Source organism: Bufo bufo, chromosome 8 (assembly GCF_905171765.1).
Source record: "Bufo bufo chromosome 8, aBufBuf1.1, whole genome shotgun sequence".
NCBI classification, from domain to species: domain Eukaryota; kingdom Metazoa; phylum Chordata; class Amphibia; order Anura; family Bufonidae; genus Bufo; species Bufo bufo.
This window is the reverse complement of record NC_053396.1, coordinates 5,113,859-5,129,726: the sequence shown is the minus strand read 5'-3', so window position 1 is coordinate 5,129,726 and position 15,868 is coordinate 5,113,859. Positions and strand designations below refer to the sequence as shown.

At 51.4% G+C, this 15,868-nt stretch overlaps 1 protein-coding gene across 16 annotated transcripts in view; it reads right to left on the bottom strand.

Moving 5' to 3' along the window:
• PRRC2B (proline rich coiled-coil 2B) overlaps window positions 1–11,931 on the bottom strand; it is a 33,860-nt gene extending 21,929 nt beyond the window's left edge. For 15 of the 16 annotated variants that reach the window (XR_005773961.1, XM_040405884.1, XM_040405887.1 and 12 more), the window contains exons 1-4: window positions 11,775–11,931; window positions 1,983–2,152; window positions 1,271–1,448; window positions 1,087–1,189 (exon numbers count right to left, since the gene is read on the bottom strand). Coding sequence is in view for 15 of the 16 variants with exons in the window: in XM_040405884.1 (XP_040261818.1) it covers window positions 1,087–1,189; window positions 1,271–1,448; window positions 1,983–2,097 (396 nt within the window). In the remaining variant the exon portion in view is untranslated. The remainder of the gene's footprint in view (window positions 1–1,086; window positions 1,190–1,270; window positions 1,449–1,982; window positions 2,153–11,774) is intronic. The other variant, XM_040405885.1, reaches the window with a different exon arrangement.
• Between the last annotated feature and the right edge of the window lie 3,937 nt (window positions 11,932–15,868).

Genomic DNA, 15,868 nt, shown 5'->3' with positions numbered 1-15,868 from the left:
GCCAGAGCGAGATCCACCGGTGGTCTCTGGGGCTGCATTGTGGAAAGGTGTTGTCAGGGCTGTAGATACTGAGGACCTGTCCTTAGGATAGCTCATCAGTATCAGATCCGTGGGGGTGGGGCAATACCTAGAGCCTGGACAATGGCTGCCCCACCAAACCAACAGAAGCAGCCGATCAGGTGATCGCTGCCGATCCAGCTGCTCTTAACCCTGGAGATCAGATGTTAAAGGGGTCATCCTGGAAATCATATTGATATCGATCCTCTGGATAGGTCACCAATATCAGATCAGCGTGACCCCGCCGATCAGCTCTTACAAGATCCTGGTGCTCCATGAGCGCTGCAGGCGCTTCCGAATCCATGTGATGTCACCGCACGTCAGTCACATGGCCTAGTTGCAGCTCAGCCCCATTGAAGTGAACATGGCTGAGCTGCAATACCAAGCACAGCCACTAGACTATGTACGGCGCTGTGCTTGGGGAGCTGCCACGAGCCCACCAGAGCTCCGGCGAGAGCAGCAGGAGTGACCCCCGCTGATGTAAGAATGATGACCTATCCTCCCCTTCCGTTGCTATGGGACTTCTGAAAATGGCTGAGCGCACTTGTTTGTCAATGTGGGGTGCTCGCCTTCACTTCGGGGGCCCCATTATGGAGATAGCAGCGGGTCTCAGATGGGCCAACCCCTGCCAGGCTCCACGACGATGGCTGGGACCCCTTGACACGCCCTTCCTCCTCCCCGCCATCTCTGGGTTAATTCTTCTATGCAGCTAACACCACGGTGGAGACTGTTCCCGAGCCCCGGGGGGCAGGCGTCTGGGTGTTGGGAGCGATTCTTCAGGGGGCACCAAATGCAAAACAGGAGCTAAGAATAAAAATCCCACCAAGGAAAAGAGCTGGTGACAGGGAGGAGAGCGACCATCAGTCCCCCAGCGCTGCACCATGAACACTGCGCCCCTGTAATGCTGCATAATCCACCTATCGGGGCCAAACTGACGGGGAGGGGGGGGCTAGAGATAAAAGATGACAGAACTATACTGGTAAATGCACATGACTTTGCTCCGTTCACTCCCTCGGGGCAGGAACTCACCTCCGAACTGTTCACTGTGGTCGGTTTCTGTAAACTGGAGACAGATTTCGGCAAACCCTGCTGCGGCAGCGACTCCGGCTGCTGAGGAGCTGTCACACTGGAACTGCGGGTGAAAGGAGGGGTTAACGTAAGCAGACAGGCAGGTTACAGACCGCTCCGCCACGAGAGGGCGCTCCGCTCTCACCTCTTTTGGTCTGGATGCTCTTGTTTGTTTGCCCATCCTGTTCCGTCTTTGGGCACTATAAGAATATTGGGGTCGTTTCCTTTGTTCTCAGATTTCAGGCTTGGCAGGTTTGCAGGGGGAGGCATACGCCGAGCAGCGGCAACTTTCCCAAGACTCTGTAAGCCATGTCTAGGTATAACTGGGGGGGGGATGAGAAACACACATTATACTCTGTGCAACCCCGGGCATGAGAACTCATGTAGGGGAAACAGAAGACTTCAGGCCGCTGCTTTGCTTACTTGTTTCCATTCACTGACAACAAGCAAGCAGAGATTTTGCAAATAAAACTAAATAATTAAACAAGTATTCTAATAAATTTACAGTGTATGCCTAAGACCACAATGGAGAAAAGTGCGCGGAGCTGCAAAATGGAAGGGGGAGGGGGGGGGGGGGCACAAGACCCCAATCTATGAATCATTTATGGCATTTCCAAATTTCTAACCAATTTGCAGCAACTGTTCCCCTGAACTTAACAGGGTTGTCCGAGTTCAGAAAAACATGGCTGCCTCCTTCTAAAAACAGCGTCACCCCTGTTCACAGGTTGCAAGTGGTATTGCCACTAATTAAAGGGGTATTCCCATCTCAGACAATGGGGGCATATCACTAGATGACACAACCTGTGGAGAGGCGCTCTTCCTCCAGGACAGTCTCCTTCACACAGCAGACCCCTCACCTGTGGTTCTGACAGCTTCTATTGACTTCCCTTTATACTTGTCAAACAGGTTGAGAGACGAGTACTTGCTTTTCCCATCCTTTCCCTTGGATATCTGCCCCAAACGATCGGACATTGCGATGAAATGTCATCTAGTAGGGAAATTTTTCTCTGCGCTTCTCCCGATCTGCCTGCAAATGAAGAAAAGCGGAAGGCATGAAAGTGACCGCCATCCGGGAACTTCAAGGCTGCATCCACTGTCATTTCTGCTGGTTGTCACTGGAAACAGTCAGCAAGTAGGTGCAAAAGCAGAATCTAACAGTTCAGCCGAGCGCCAGGAGGCATTCAATTCTTTCTACATCAAGTCCTGTACAGAGCCTGGTGCAAGGACCACAATACCCAGCATGCAAATCACCAGAGCTCTGAGCAGACACATAGAATGCAGGGAGATTTCAGCTCTGAAGAAGCAAACTTCTGTCTGTAGCTCTGGAGTAAAACACAACATGTAACTCCAGATCAGGACAGGATAAGTAATGTATGTACATAGTGACTGCACCAGCAGAATAGTGAGTGCAGCTCTGGAGTAAAACACAACATGTAACTCCAGATCAGGACAGGATAAGTAATGTATGTACATAGTGACTGCACCAGCAGAATAGTGAGTGCAGCTCTGGAGTATAATACAGGATAAGTAATTTATGTACACAGTGACTGCAGCTCTGGAGTATAATACAGGATGTAACTCAGGATCAGTACAGGATAAGTAATGTATGTACACAGTGACTGCACCAGCAGAATAGTGAGTGCAGCTCTGGAGTATAATACAGGATGTAACTCAGGATCAGTACAGGATAAGTAATGTATGTACACAGTGACTGCACCAGCAGAATAGGGAGTGCAGCTCTGGAGTATAATTCAGGATAAGTAATGTATGTACACAGTGACTGCAGCTCTGGAGTATAATACAGGATAAGTAATGTATGTACACAGTGACTGCACCAGCAGAATAGTGAGTGCAGCTCTGGAGTATAATACAGGATAAGTAATGTATGTACACAGTGACCCGTATTCTTGCTGCGGGGAATACATTTGCACGTTGTTTCTGCCTCCCTCACACATGTCTCTACTTCATCGCTGAGCAGTACATAAAACACAAGCATCTCAGGAATGACAGTCACTTGCTCTCTTTGTGGCAGCTGCTGCTTTGAGAATTTCAGTCTGACTTCCAGTCTATCACAGGCTGCGGTACAATGACAAGTATACCGCCACACACCTATTTTGTGCTATGACTGCAGAGACCCTGACGCTTATCTCTCCATAGTAAGAGAAGCGTCATCACTGCAGCCCATCATTCAGCAGCAGCGAGCGGCTCCGTGTAGCTGCGATGCTGTCAGTGATGGCAGCAGGACTAGACGGCCGTGACCTGCATTACCCTCTGGGTCCTACAAGGGACCATCTATGCATTACTTATCGCCTTCCCCCGTCGGTGTAATTGACCACGGTTTTGTTGCATTTACTCCAGGGATGTGGAGGAGGAGCAGGGTGGACAAGACGAGACATCCACACCCAGAATGCATCACTCCCATCAGTTCCTGTCCTCCGGGTGGCATCCTGGCACTGCCCCTTCACTACACTCAGGACCCCTCACAGAATAGTGTCTCCTCCAGGAGAGAAGCGGCGTCGGAGAACAGTGGACAAGTGGTCTGACCCATTTATAAGGAGATGGAGGTGAGCGGGTCAATCACACATTACTGCAGGGGTCTGTGCAGGTTAGGATTGTAGTGAATGCTATGTCCCCTAAAGCAGAGCAAACATTAAACCAGCAGGTGGCAGCAGCGATTTGTGTAGTCTGCAGCCTGGAAGCCGGTGGCATGGTAAATGCAGCTCTGGTAGTGACTGGAGTACAGGACCAATTGCCAAACAAATGCAATATATTTGGTAGGTTATATCGGGACACCAATACGTTCACCCTACAAGACTACAACTCCCAGCGTGGAGCTTTAGACTGTATGATGGACCTCATGTCAGGAGTGCAGGCGGGCATCCCTGGGGCAGTGGGCGGCCCGTCGCCTTGTGTAATCCACCGCACTTCCTGACAGAAGCGGCGACGCGTCCTGAATGATTCCGTAAACATGTTTTTCACAGGATTCCGAGTACTAGCCGTATCCAAGCAACGGCTTCCATCCACCGCTCCCCCGATCCACGCGCCGAGGATGCAGAAAACGCAACGCTGAGATCATCCGTTTGTACCAGGTGCAAGATGGGATTCTTAAAGGGGCAGCGCACACGTTCCTAGACGGGTGCTCGTGGATAGGAGCCGCTTCGCAAGGAGGAGGTCGAGGGTTTACCGGATGATCTTCTCAGTCCCAGACGGATGTGGTCACAGCAGCCACGCCCACGCTGGGGCGACGTGCTAAATAAGGACAAGAGGAGTAGTTGTCCAAGGGAACCAATCAGGTCGCTCCGTTCATACTTAAGAAGGCCTCTGAAAAATGAAAGGAGTCCAGGCACCAACTTAACAATTCCTTGCCATTTTAATCTCCTGCTTGCAGTCAGTGAATGGCGACACCTTTGTGAAAACTCAGCAGCTGAAACCGTGTAGACTTCTGACAGCTGAGGGCGTGTTACAGTTGTATCCAGTCTAAACCATCCTCTGCCAGACTCACTGATACAATGTAACAAAGCTTCAGCACTGGACAATTACACCAAGCCGTAGTTAAAGGATTCCCCATCATGTAGTTGCATAAATCTACAACCCCCCCACCACCCAAAAAAAAAAAAACCTAGCCTGATTTATCTCTTTGGCTTCTGTGCTGTTGCTAGGCAACTCCTCTGTGCGGCGGCTGCTGCTGACATCCACCGCGACTCCCCTCCCCTCAGGGTCACATGACTGAGCAGACCCCACTAGGGGCACAACTGCAGATTTAAATATTTTTTTTCGTTCCAAATTTCCCGTGAGCGCAGTGTCATCACGGCGGAGACATCCTGCAAGGTCACCCAGGCGATTGCCGGCCTCCTGTCCACAGCAGCCGACAACGCACCGGTCCACGCCCCCTGCAGCCACGAAGGTTAATCACATTCAATAAAACAAAACCAAAAGAAAAAAAAAAAAAACTGCAAGATGCCATCTGCACAGCACGCAGCGCCGCACACGGATCCCGCGAAAACAGAGCGAGAAAATCTAATTAGCAGAGGGAAACAGGCGCCGGAGCGCCCCTGGGGGGGCGGGGATCATCACTGATCGTGGCTGGAAATAAAGGGGGGCACTAGACACACACATTCACTGCCTTGACTTTCAGTCGATCCCATTCCTTTCATCTGGCAATGTGATACATTTTCGATACATTGGAAAGACTGAGAGAAGAAAATACAATGTCAGATAATCCAGAACTTCCGATAATCCGGACAGAATTCGTGCCTCATCTACAGGAGAGAGAACGTCCCCCCTCTGCTGCTAAGGCTGCGTTAGGTGCGGATCCGTCTGGTATCTGCACAGACGGATCCGCACCTATAATGCAAACGCTTGTATCTGTTCAGAACGGATCCGTTTGCATTACCATGAACAAAAAAAAAAATATATAAATATTTTTTTGTTCACGATAATGCAAACAGATCCGTTTTGACTTACACTGAAAGTCAATGGGGGACGGCTCAGTTTTCAATTGCACCATATTGTGTCAGTGAAAACAGATCCGTCCCCATTGACTACATTGTAAGTCAGGACGGATCCGTTTGCCTCCGCATTGTCAGGCGGACATCAAAACGCTGCAAGCGGCCTCCAGAGCGGAATGGAGGCTGAACGGAGGCAAACTGACGCATTCTGAGCGGATCCTTTACATTCAGAATGCATTTTGGGCCGCTTGTGAGAGGAGCCCTGAAACGGATCTCACAGGCGGACCCAGAAACGCCAGTTAGAAAGTAGCCTAAGATGGGGACAGATTCAAATCCCTCTGACAACACTGAGTGGCAATCGTCAGTCATGTGACCATCTGAAGGAATATACTGCAGAGAACGGACAGCGGTGCACGCATTTCCTCTTCCCTCACCAATGGGAAAGCAGGATTCCTGCAAACGGCAATGCTAGGGAATTACATTCTGAGCACTTACCTCGGACACCAACTACTACCCAAATCATTCCCATCATTAGTGGGAATGATGGGAATAACAGTGGGGGAGGGGCAGCATAATATTCCCCATGGCTGCTCTCCCAGACACATGGGCAAAAGAAGGGTCAGGGAATTGTTATCAATGCGATTGCCTTACATGCATTTCACTACTTTGGGTGAACATAAAGCGCTCGCCCCATGTAGAGGAACCCACATTCATACGCCCTATTAGGGTGAAGAGGAAAAGGAGAAAACGTTCAGCCTGAGCGCAGAAGAGCCGCGGCCAGGAGGGAGCGGAGCAGAGGGCGTCCTCCCAGGAATTCTGTTTATTTTTTTGAAAAATTACCGTGTAATCACTAAGGGGGCAATTAAACCGCTGTCAGCACCGCAGCCAAGGCCAGAAGCCGTCTCCACCGTCCTCCCCGATCCAACCGCTGAGAAATCACCGCAGCTCCCACCTGTACCCGCAGCCGAAAATAGGCACAGGCCCCAGTGCACATCATCACCACGTCAGCCTGTGCACCGCCATATAGTGCACCTCACCCAATGTATCGTCATCCACAGAGCGCCCCCACCAGTATAATACAGCAGAATAGTGAGCGCAGCTCTGGAGTATAACACAGGATGTAACTAAGGATCAGTACAGGATAAGTAATGTATGTACACAGTGACTGCACCAGCAGAATAGTGAGTGCAGCTCTGGGGTATAATACAGGATGTAACTCAGGAACAGTACAGGATAAGTAATGTATGTACATGGTGACTGCACCAGCAGAATAGTGAGTGCAGCTCTGGAGTATAATACAGGATGTAACTCAGGATCAGTACAGGATAAGTAATGTATGTACACAGTGACTGCACCAGCAGAATAGTGAGTGCAGCTCTGGGGTATAATACAGGATGTAACTCAGGATCAGTACTGGATAAGTAATGTATGTACACAGTGACTGCACCAGCAGAATAGTGAGTGCAGCTCTGGAGTATAATACAGGATAAGTAATGTATGTACACAGTGACTGCACCAGCAGAATAGTGAGTGCAGCTCTGGGGTATAATACAGGATGTAACTCAGGATCAGTACAGGATAAGTAATGTATGTACACAGTGACTGCACCAGCAGAATAGTGAGTGCAGCTCTGGAGTATAATACAGGATAAGTAATGTATGTACACAGTGACTGCACCAGCAGAATAGTGAGTGCAGCTCTGGAGTATAATACAGGATAAGTAATGTATGTACACAGTGACTGCACCAGCAGAATAGTGAGTTCAGCTCTGGAGTATAATACAGGATGTAACTCAGGATCAGTAATGTATGTACACAGTGACTGCACCAGCAGAATAGTGAGTTCAGCTCTGGAGTATAATACAGCATGTAACCCAGGATCAGTAGAGGATAAGTAATGTATGTACACAGTGACTGCACCAGCAGAATAGTGAGTGCAGCTCTGGAGTATAATACAGGATGTAACTCAGGATCAGTACAGGATAAGTAATGTATGTACACAGTGACTGCACCAGCAGAATAGTGAGTGCAGCTCTGGAGTATAATACAGGATGTAACTCAGGGTCAGTACAGGATAAGTAATGTATGTACACAGTGACTGCACCAGCAGAATAGTGAGTGCAGCTCTGGAGTATAATACAGGATGTAACTCAGGATCAGTACAGGATAAGTAATGTATGTACACAGTGACTGCACCAGCAGAATAGTGAGTGCAGCTCTGGAGTATAATACAGGATGTAACTCAGGATCAGTAATGTATGTACACAGTGACTGCACCAGCAGAATAGTGAGTTCAGCTCTGGAGTATAATACAGGATGTAACCCAGGATCAGTACAGGATAAGTAATGTATGTACACAGTGACTGCACCAGCAGAATAGTGAGTGCAGCTCTGGAGTATAATACTATAATACAGGATGTAAGGCTACTTTCACACTTACGTTTTTCTTTTCCTGCATAGAGTTCCGTCACAGGGGCTCAATACCGGAAAAGAACTGATCAGGCATATCCCCATGCATTCTGAATGGAGAGTAATCCGTTCAGGATGCCTTCAATTCAGTCGTTTTGACTGATCAGGCAAAAGAGAAAACCGCAGCATGCTACGGTTTTATCTCCGGCGAAAAAAACTGAAGACTTGCCTGAATGCCGGATCCGGCATTTTACCCCATAGGAATGTATTAGTGCCGGATGCGTCCTTCCGGTCTGCGTAGACTGAAAAAAAGGTGAAAAAAATAAATGCTGGATCCGTTTTTGACGGATGACGCCGGAAAGACGGATCCGGCATTTCAATGCATTTTTTAGACTGATCAGAATCCTGATCAGTCTTACTAATGTCATCAGTTGGCATACGTTTTGCCTGATCCGGCAGGCAGTTTAGGCGACGGAACTGCTTGCCGGATCTCTCTGCCGCAAGTGTGAAAGTAGCCTAACTCAGGATCAGTACAGGATAAGTAATGTATGTACACAGTGACTGCACCAGCAGAATAGTGAGTGCAGCTCTGGAGTATAATACAGGATGTAACTCAGGATCAGTACAGGATAAGTAATGTATGTACACAGTGACTGCACCAGCAGAATAGTGAGTGCAGCTCTGGAGTATAATACAGGATGTAACTCAGGATCAGTACAGGATAATTAATGTATGTACAGAATGACTGCACCAGCAAAATAGTGAGTGCAGCTCTGGAGTATAATACTGGATGTAACTCAGGATCAGTACAGGATAAGTAATGTATGTACACAGTGACTGCACCAGCAGAATAGTGAGTGCAGCTCTGGAGTATAATACAGGATGTAACTCAGGATCAGGACAGGATAAGTAATGTATGTACACAGTGACTGCACCAGCAGAATAGTGAGTGCAGCTCTGGAGTATAATACAGGATGACAGTTTTTATAATCACACACTAATAAACTGCCCGCCACATGCTTGCTCATGCCCGGTATCTACGCTGAGCTCGGGCGGCAATCATTTTACGTTGATATTTCGGTAGAGGTCCACATACAGTAGTTGATGCGCAGGCTATTGCACCCCTGTGCAGATGATAAACAGGAACCTGAGAGACAGGTCCTCTATACCGCTCCCACACATATCTATTGCACATCTATGTAGATCAGCGCTCAGGCTGCTGCGAATAAGACGGCGCCCCCCGCAGGACACCAGCTGCAGGGATCATCCGTATAGAACCTGGAGCAGCAGGATCCTGCTGGAAAAAAGGGAGCATTTCTACTGAGGTTAATAGAACTTTGACTGCTTGCTGTCAATGAATGAGAACATCCTTGTTCAGAACCAGAAAACCCATCCCGACCTGAGACTTCTCACAGCTGAGGGTTTGTTAGTGTGCATTCACACGCTGTGGACATTTGATGCCAACATCCTCAGGTGCGCACGCCCCAGAATCCAGTCCACACGATAGTTATACTGGTGGAGACTTCCGCCACTTATCTGAGGCCAAATAAGACATGGGGGTCATCCTCCGCAGAGAGGAGCCCCCATGTCAAGGATACGGCGTTGCCTACAAAGACTTATCATACGGAGGCTTTAACGTATCCTCGTGAACGCTGCAAATCCGACCGTCTACCGGGGGTTACAGAGTCACCTGACGTAATGCCGCCATCTTGACGTGACCTGCGGGCACCGCCATATCACCAGGGCCCTACACATTACGTCTGGAGCCGTCCATTTCTGCAGAATCTGTCCTGACTGACGGCAGACGTCCACACAGCCCGAATCTTACTGAGGAGGAGGCCCCCTATAGCAGCGGCGGCAGGACACTTCTGGGCGCAGGTCGGGGGCCCCAACAGCAAGACTCCGACCAGTCAAGTGACCTTATTAACATCTCGACAACTTTCCAACCTCTGCTTGCTGTCCTTGAATGGGAACATTCTTGATTACAAACAAAGGCTGAAAACCTTTACAGACCTGACACTTCTCACAGCTGAGGGGGTTGTTACAATTGTATCCAGTCCCTTTGAGACAGTGTGGACTCCAGGCTGATACATATTGCCTGCACTGATACACTGTAACAAACTCTCAGGACAGAAAACAGATTTGTGCTGCTGGTGTGCTCCACTCTAAGAGGCTTGTCCGGACTGGATACAATTGTAACAAACCCTCAGCTGTGAGAAGTGGGGTTTCCAGCCTCTGGGTGTCGACAAGAATGCTGCCATTCAGTGACAGCAAGCAGAGATGAAGCTTTACTGACTTAAGACTGGAGGAGCAGTTGATTACAGAACGCTCGTTATCGGTCACCTACCGCCATCAGTGAGGCGCAGCACTCGTCTACATCCACCACTGCCAACCTGTGGGCGTCACATCAGACTACAACTCCCAGCATGTCTTCACAGACTGCAAGTGCAGTGGTACAGACACCACGCATGTACTACAACCCCCATGCTCTAACAGACACATACAGGTGTCAGGGCATAAGGAGAGTAGTCCGACAACAGGCTACACACCACTTTGATAGGTCACTCTCAGGCCATGCTGGGAGTTGTAGTTCCACCAATTCTACAAGTGCAAAACACTGTGGGCATGCTGGGAGTTTCAGTCCCACAAAGAACCACTCTTGCAGAACATTGGGCCGTAGGATAAAATGCTGACAGCATGCTGGAGGTTGTAGTCCCACCAAATATAGAGGACCACAGGCTGCAGACCAACGCACAATACACTGAGCTATTAGAGCATAATAGGAGTGATAGTACCAGTACAATTAATTAGAGGGCCCTGTCTGCAGACTATTGCACATATATACACACACAGCTGTCAGAAGATGGGAGTGATAATCCCAGTACAATTAGAGGGTCCTATCTGCAGACTATTGCACATATATACACACAGCTGTCAGAAGATGGGAGTGATAATCCCAGTACAATTAGAGGGTCCTATCTGCAGACTATTGCACAACATACAGCTGTCCATGAATGTCGGGAGTGATCGTTCCAGTATAATTAGACTACTGCACACAACTGCCAAAAGATGGTGGGAGTGATAGTTCAACTGTAACTGACCTGGCTGCAGAGTATCACACTATATCAGACAGAGCAGTCAATGAATGCTGGGGATGATAGCTACAGTGCAATTAACCTGGCTGCAGAGCATTGCACTATCATACACAGAGCAGTCAATGAATGCTGGGGATGATAGCTACAGTGCAATTAACCTGGCTGCAGAGCATTGCACTCATACACAGAGCAGTCAGTGATTGTTGCACCACAATTAGAGGCCTTCGGCTGCAGACTATAGCACTACACTGGAGGATGCTGGTAGTGATAGTCCCACTACAGCTGACCTGTCTGCAGACTATTGCACTGTACCACATACATCACTAGGTAAACAATCGGCCAGAATCCCTCTGACAACTCCTCCGGGCAGCAGGGTGGGGGCAGGGTGACAGATCCCCAGGAGAAGCCATTACAGCCGGGGAGGGGGGTCCGCACCTCCCCCATCACTCAGGCAGGAGGCGCCGTCCCCGGAGGAGGCCTCAGGCCTCGGCTGTCACTGCCCGGTGGCCCGCTCCGTCAGTGGAGGCCCCGGCCTGCCGTCTGCCCCTCCGCCGCCTCCCTGCGCCCTCCAGAGAGGAGCCGAAGAGGAGGAAGATGGTTGCGGGGCCTGACCGAACAAAGCTTCGGCCTGGGCCCGTCCTCCCCCGCCTCTTTCCGGGAAAGGATGACCCGGAGAGCCGTCCCACCGAGATACCGACCTGTTCTGGTGGAGCGCTCTGCGGGGGTGATGCCGGTGTGCTGCCGGGGTCGGGGCGGGTGCTCGGTGCGCGGGATGCCGGCGGATACAAGGCGGCTCAGCTCCGGCTTCGCCTCTCTCCTCCGTCTCTCTTGCTGTGTATTTTTTTTTTCTCTCACTACAAGCCCCTCCCCCTCAGCGAGCTGTCAATCATCCAGCTGAAGACCAGCGCGCACTATGCGGCGAGCAGCGGCCTCTGCCGGCCCCCGGCGGTACTACAACAACAGCGGCAGCAACCTGAGCCAAACTGATGGGAGCCGGCTGCGGTACCGCACCGGCAAATGGCGTCTTATCAATTAAAGGGGATGTATGAAAATAAGGCTTAATTGTTCTAGAAAGAAAAGTTATGCAAACTTTCGTCTATGGCATCCATCACAGGGAGCGGCACCTTGTTCAGGGACATTCTAAAACATTTAATGTGAAAATGGCTGAACCTCAATCAATTGCCTTGATAATTTGCACAACCGAAGTTCTCCTATTGAGTGACGTTAGGCTCGCATCGCCCCTACTACTTATTGTGCAGCAGCTATTAGAAATGTGAAGGCTTATTCACAAGGCTAGCCGCAGGGTCAGCCATGGCTCCGGCTCAGGTCCTAGTCCAGCCGGCCTCCAATGAGTCCCTGCACCTTGTGAGGAGGAGGAGGCCATCTCCAGCTTCACCTGCATTTAATCAACTGAATCAATCTGCTCCCATATAAATAGAGCTCGGACCACACGTTACAGAGGCGCCTTGACGTCGGCGGTGCGGCCTCCACATAGTCTTGGCCAAAGGTTTGTGCAACGAAACCTCAGCTTTTAATGTATACTGTTAGACGGGGTAATGGGTTTTGTTGCAGGTGTGCGGGGGATCTCCTGTGCTTTACATGGTTGTAAGCCTCCAGGGGCGCAGCTATAGGGGGTGCAGAAGTAGCAGTCGCTACCGGGCCCAGGATCCTGAGGGGCCCAAAGACCCTTGTGCCACATAAGACACTGGCATTATAGAAAGTGCATGCTGGTCTAGTTACACCTCTGGCTGGAAGGAAGGGGTTAGGTCAAGAATTTGGCATGAGGGGGCGCCCAGCGGGAGGGCTATGTGCTCCCCTGCCCCTTGCCAACAAGCACTGAGGGACGGGGGCCCAAGCTGAACTCTTGCACCAGGGCCCGTCAGCCTTTAGCTAGGCCCCTGGCTCAGCCTCCCATGTGCTCCCTGACACCAAGGCCGGTTATAAATCCAGGTCTTAGTTCAGTCTTTCTCCAGGTTTGGTCTGAGGGTGGAATGCTCAAGTGTTTGACTAGGCCTGAAGCTACAGGAGGCCTCACATGCTGATTGAGGAGGAGGAGAACCAGAGAACTTGGAAGTCCACCAAAGGTACATGGTGCTGAAATGGAGCAAGTCTGGGGGTTCTCCTACTGAAGATCTCATGCCGGTCACTGTTCAGCCGGTGCTCTAATACCCAGTGTCGGCCAGTGCTCCAATAATACCCATCGTCGGCCGGTGCTCCAATAATACCCAGCGTCGGCCGGTGCTCCAATAATACCCAGCGTCGGCCGGTGCTCCAATAATACCCAGCGTCGGCCGGTGCTCCAATAATACCCAGCGTCGGCCGGTGCTCCAATAATACCCAGCGTCGGCCGGTGCCCCAATAATACCCAGCGTCGGCCGGTGCCTCAATAATACCCAGCGTCGGCCGGTGCTCCAATAATACCCAGCGTCGGCCGGTGCTCCAATAATACCCAGCGTCGGCCGGTGCTCCAATAATACCCAGCGTCGGCCGGTGCTCCAATAATACCCAGCGTCGGCCGGTGCTCCAATAATACCCAGCGTCGGCCGGTGCTCCAATAATACCCAGCGTCGGCCGGTGCTCAAATAATACCCAGCGTCGGCCGGTGCTCCAATAATACCCAGCGTCGGCCGGTGCTCCAATAATACCCAGCGTCGGCCGGTGCTCCAATAATACCCAGCGTCGGCCGGTGCTCCAATAATACCCAGCGTCGGCCGGAGCTCCAATAATACCCAGCGTCGGCCGGAGCTCCAATAATACCCAGCGTCGGCCGGCGCTCCAATAATACCCAGCGTCGGCCGGCGCTCCAATAATACCCAGCGTCGGCCGGCGCTCCAATAATACCCAGCGTCGGCCGGCGCTCCAATAATACCCAGCGTCGGCCGGCGCTCCAATAATACCCAGCGTCGGCCGGAGCTCCAATAATACCCAGCGTCGGCCGGCGCTCCAATAATACCCAGCGTCGGCCGGCGCTCCAATAATACCCAGCGTCGGCCGGCGCTCCAATAATACCCAGCGTCGGCCGGCGCTCCAATAATACCCAGCGTCGGCCGGCGCTCCAATAATACCCAGCGTCGGCCGGCGCTCCAATAATACCCAGCGTCGGCCGGCGCTCCAATAATACCCAGCGTCGGCCGGCGCTCCAATAATACCCAGCGTCGGCCGGCGCTCCAATAATACCCAGCGTCGGCCGGAGCTCCAATAATACCCAGCGTCGGCCGGCGCTCCAATAATACCCAGCGTCGGCCGGCGCTCCAATAATACCCAGCGTCGGCCGGCGCTCCAATAATACCCAGCGTCGGCCGGAGCTCCAATAATACCCAGCGTCGGCCGGCGCTCCAATAATACCCAGCGTCGGCCGGCGCTCCAATAATACCCAGCGTCGGCCGGCGCTCCAATAATACCCAGCGTCGGCCGGCGCTCCAATAATACCCAGCGTCGGCCGGCGCTCCAATAATACCTAGCGTCGGCGGGCGCTCCAATAATACCCAGCGTCGGCCGGCGCTCCTATACCCAGCGTCGGCCGGCGCTCTTATACCCAGCGTCGGCCGGCGCTCCTATACCCATTGTCGGCCGGCGCTCCTATACCCATTGTCGGCCGGCGCTCCTATACCCAGCGTCGGCCGGGGCTCCTATACATCGGAGGTGTTTCTTGTACGTTAAGTACTCCCCAAAAAACAAGCTTCATGTCACTCATTTGCCTTGTGGGAACCAAAATCCATGAAACTTCCGGGATGGGTTTGGGAAGCAGAGATCTTGGGTTGTGCAAAGTCTCGTGCACATTCGGCTATTTTCACATTAAATGTTTTAGATCAGGCATGCTCAACCTGCGGCCCTCCAGCTGTTGCAAAACTACAACTCCCAGCATGCCCGAACAGCCTACAGCTATCAACCTACAGCAGGGCATTGTGGGAGTTGTAGTTTTACAACAGCTGGAGGGCTGCAGGTTGAGCATGCCTGTTTTAGGATGTCCCCCTTGTTCATATCACCCACCTTATGGAAAACACAAATATGTGCCTAGCCACGCCCTTAACTCCACCCACAACATAACTGTACACACCCACATAGTAATTATTCCCTATTTCCGCCAGCACATAGTGGTTATGCCCAGATATGTGCCCCCTCACAGTAGTTATGCCCAGATATGTGCCCCCCTGACAGTAGCTATGCCCAGATATGTGCCCCCCTCACAGTAGCTATGCCCAGATATGTGCCCCCTCACAGTAGCTATGCCTAGATATGTGCCCCCCTCACAGTAGCTATGCCCAGATATGTGCCCCCCTCACAGTAGTTATGCCCAGATATGTGCCCCCCTCACAGTAGCTATGCCCAGACGTGCCCCCTCACAGTAGCTATACCCAGATGTGTTCCCCCCTCACAGTAGCTATGCCCAGATATGTGCCCCCCTCACAGTAGCTATGCCCAGATATGTGCCCCCCTCACAGTAGCTATGCCCAGATATGTGCCCCCCTCACAGTAGCTATGCCCAGATATGTGCCCCCTCACAGTAGCTATGCCCAGATATGTGCCCCCCTTACAGTAGCTATGCCCAGATATGTGCCCCCCTCACAGTAGCTATGCCCAGATATGTGCCCCCCTCACAGTAGCTATGCCCAGATATGTGCCCCCTCACAGTAGCTATGCCCAGATATGTGCCCCCCTCACAGTAGCTATGCCCAGATATGTGCCCCCTCACAGTAGCTATGCCCAGATATGTGCCCCCCTCACAGTAGCTATGCCCAGATATGTGCCCCCCTCACAGTAGCTATGCCCAGATATGTGCCCCCTCACAGTA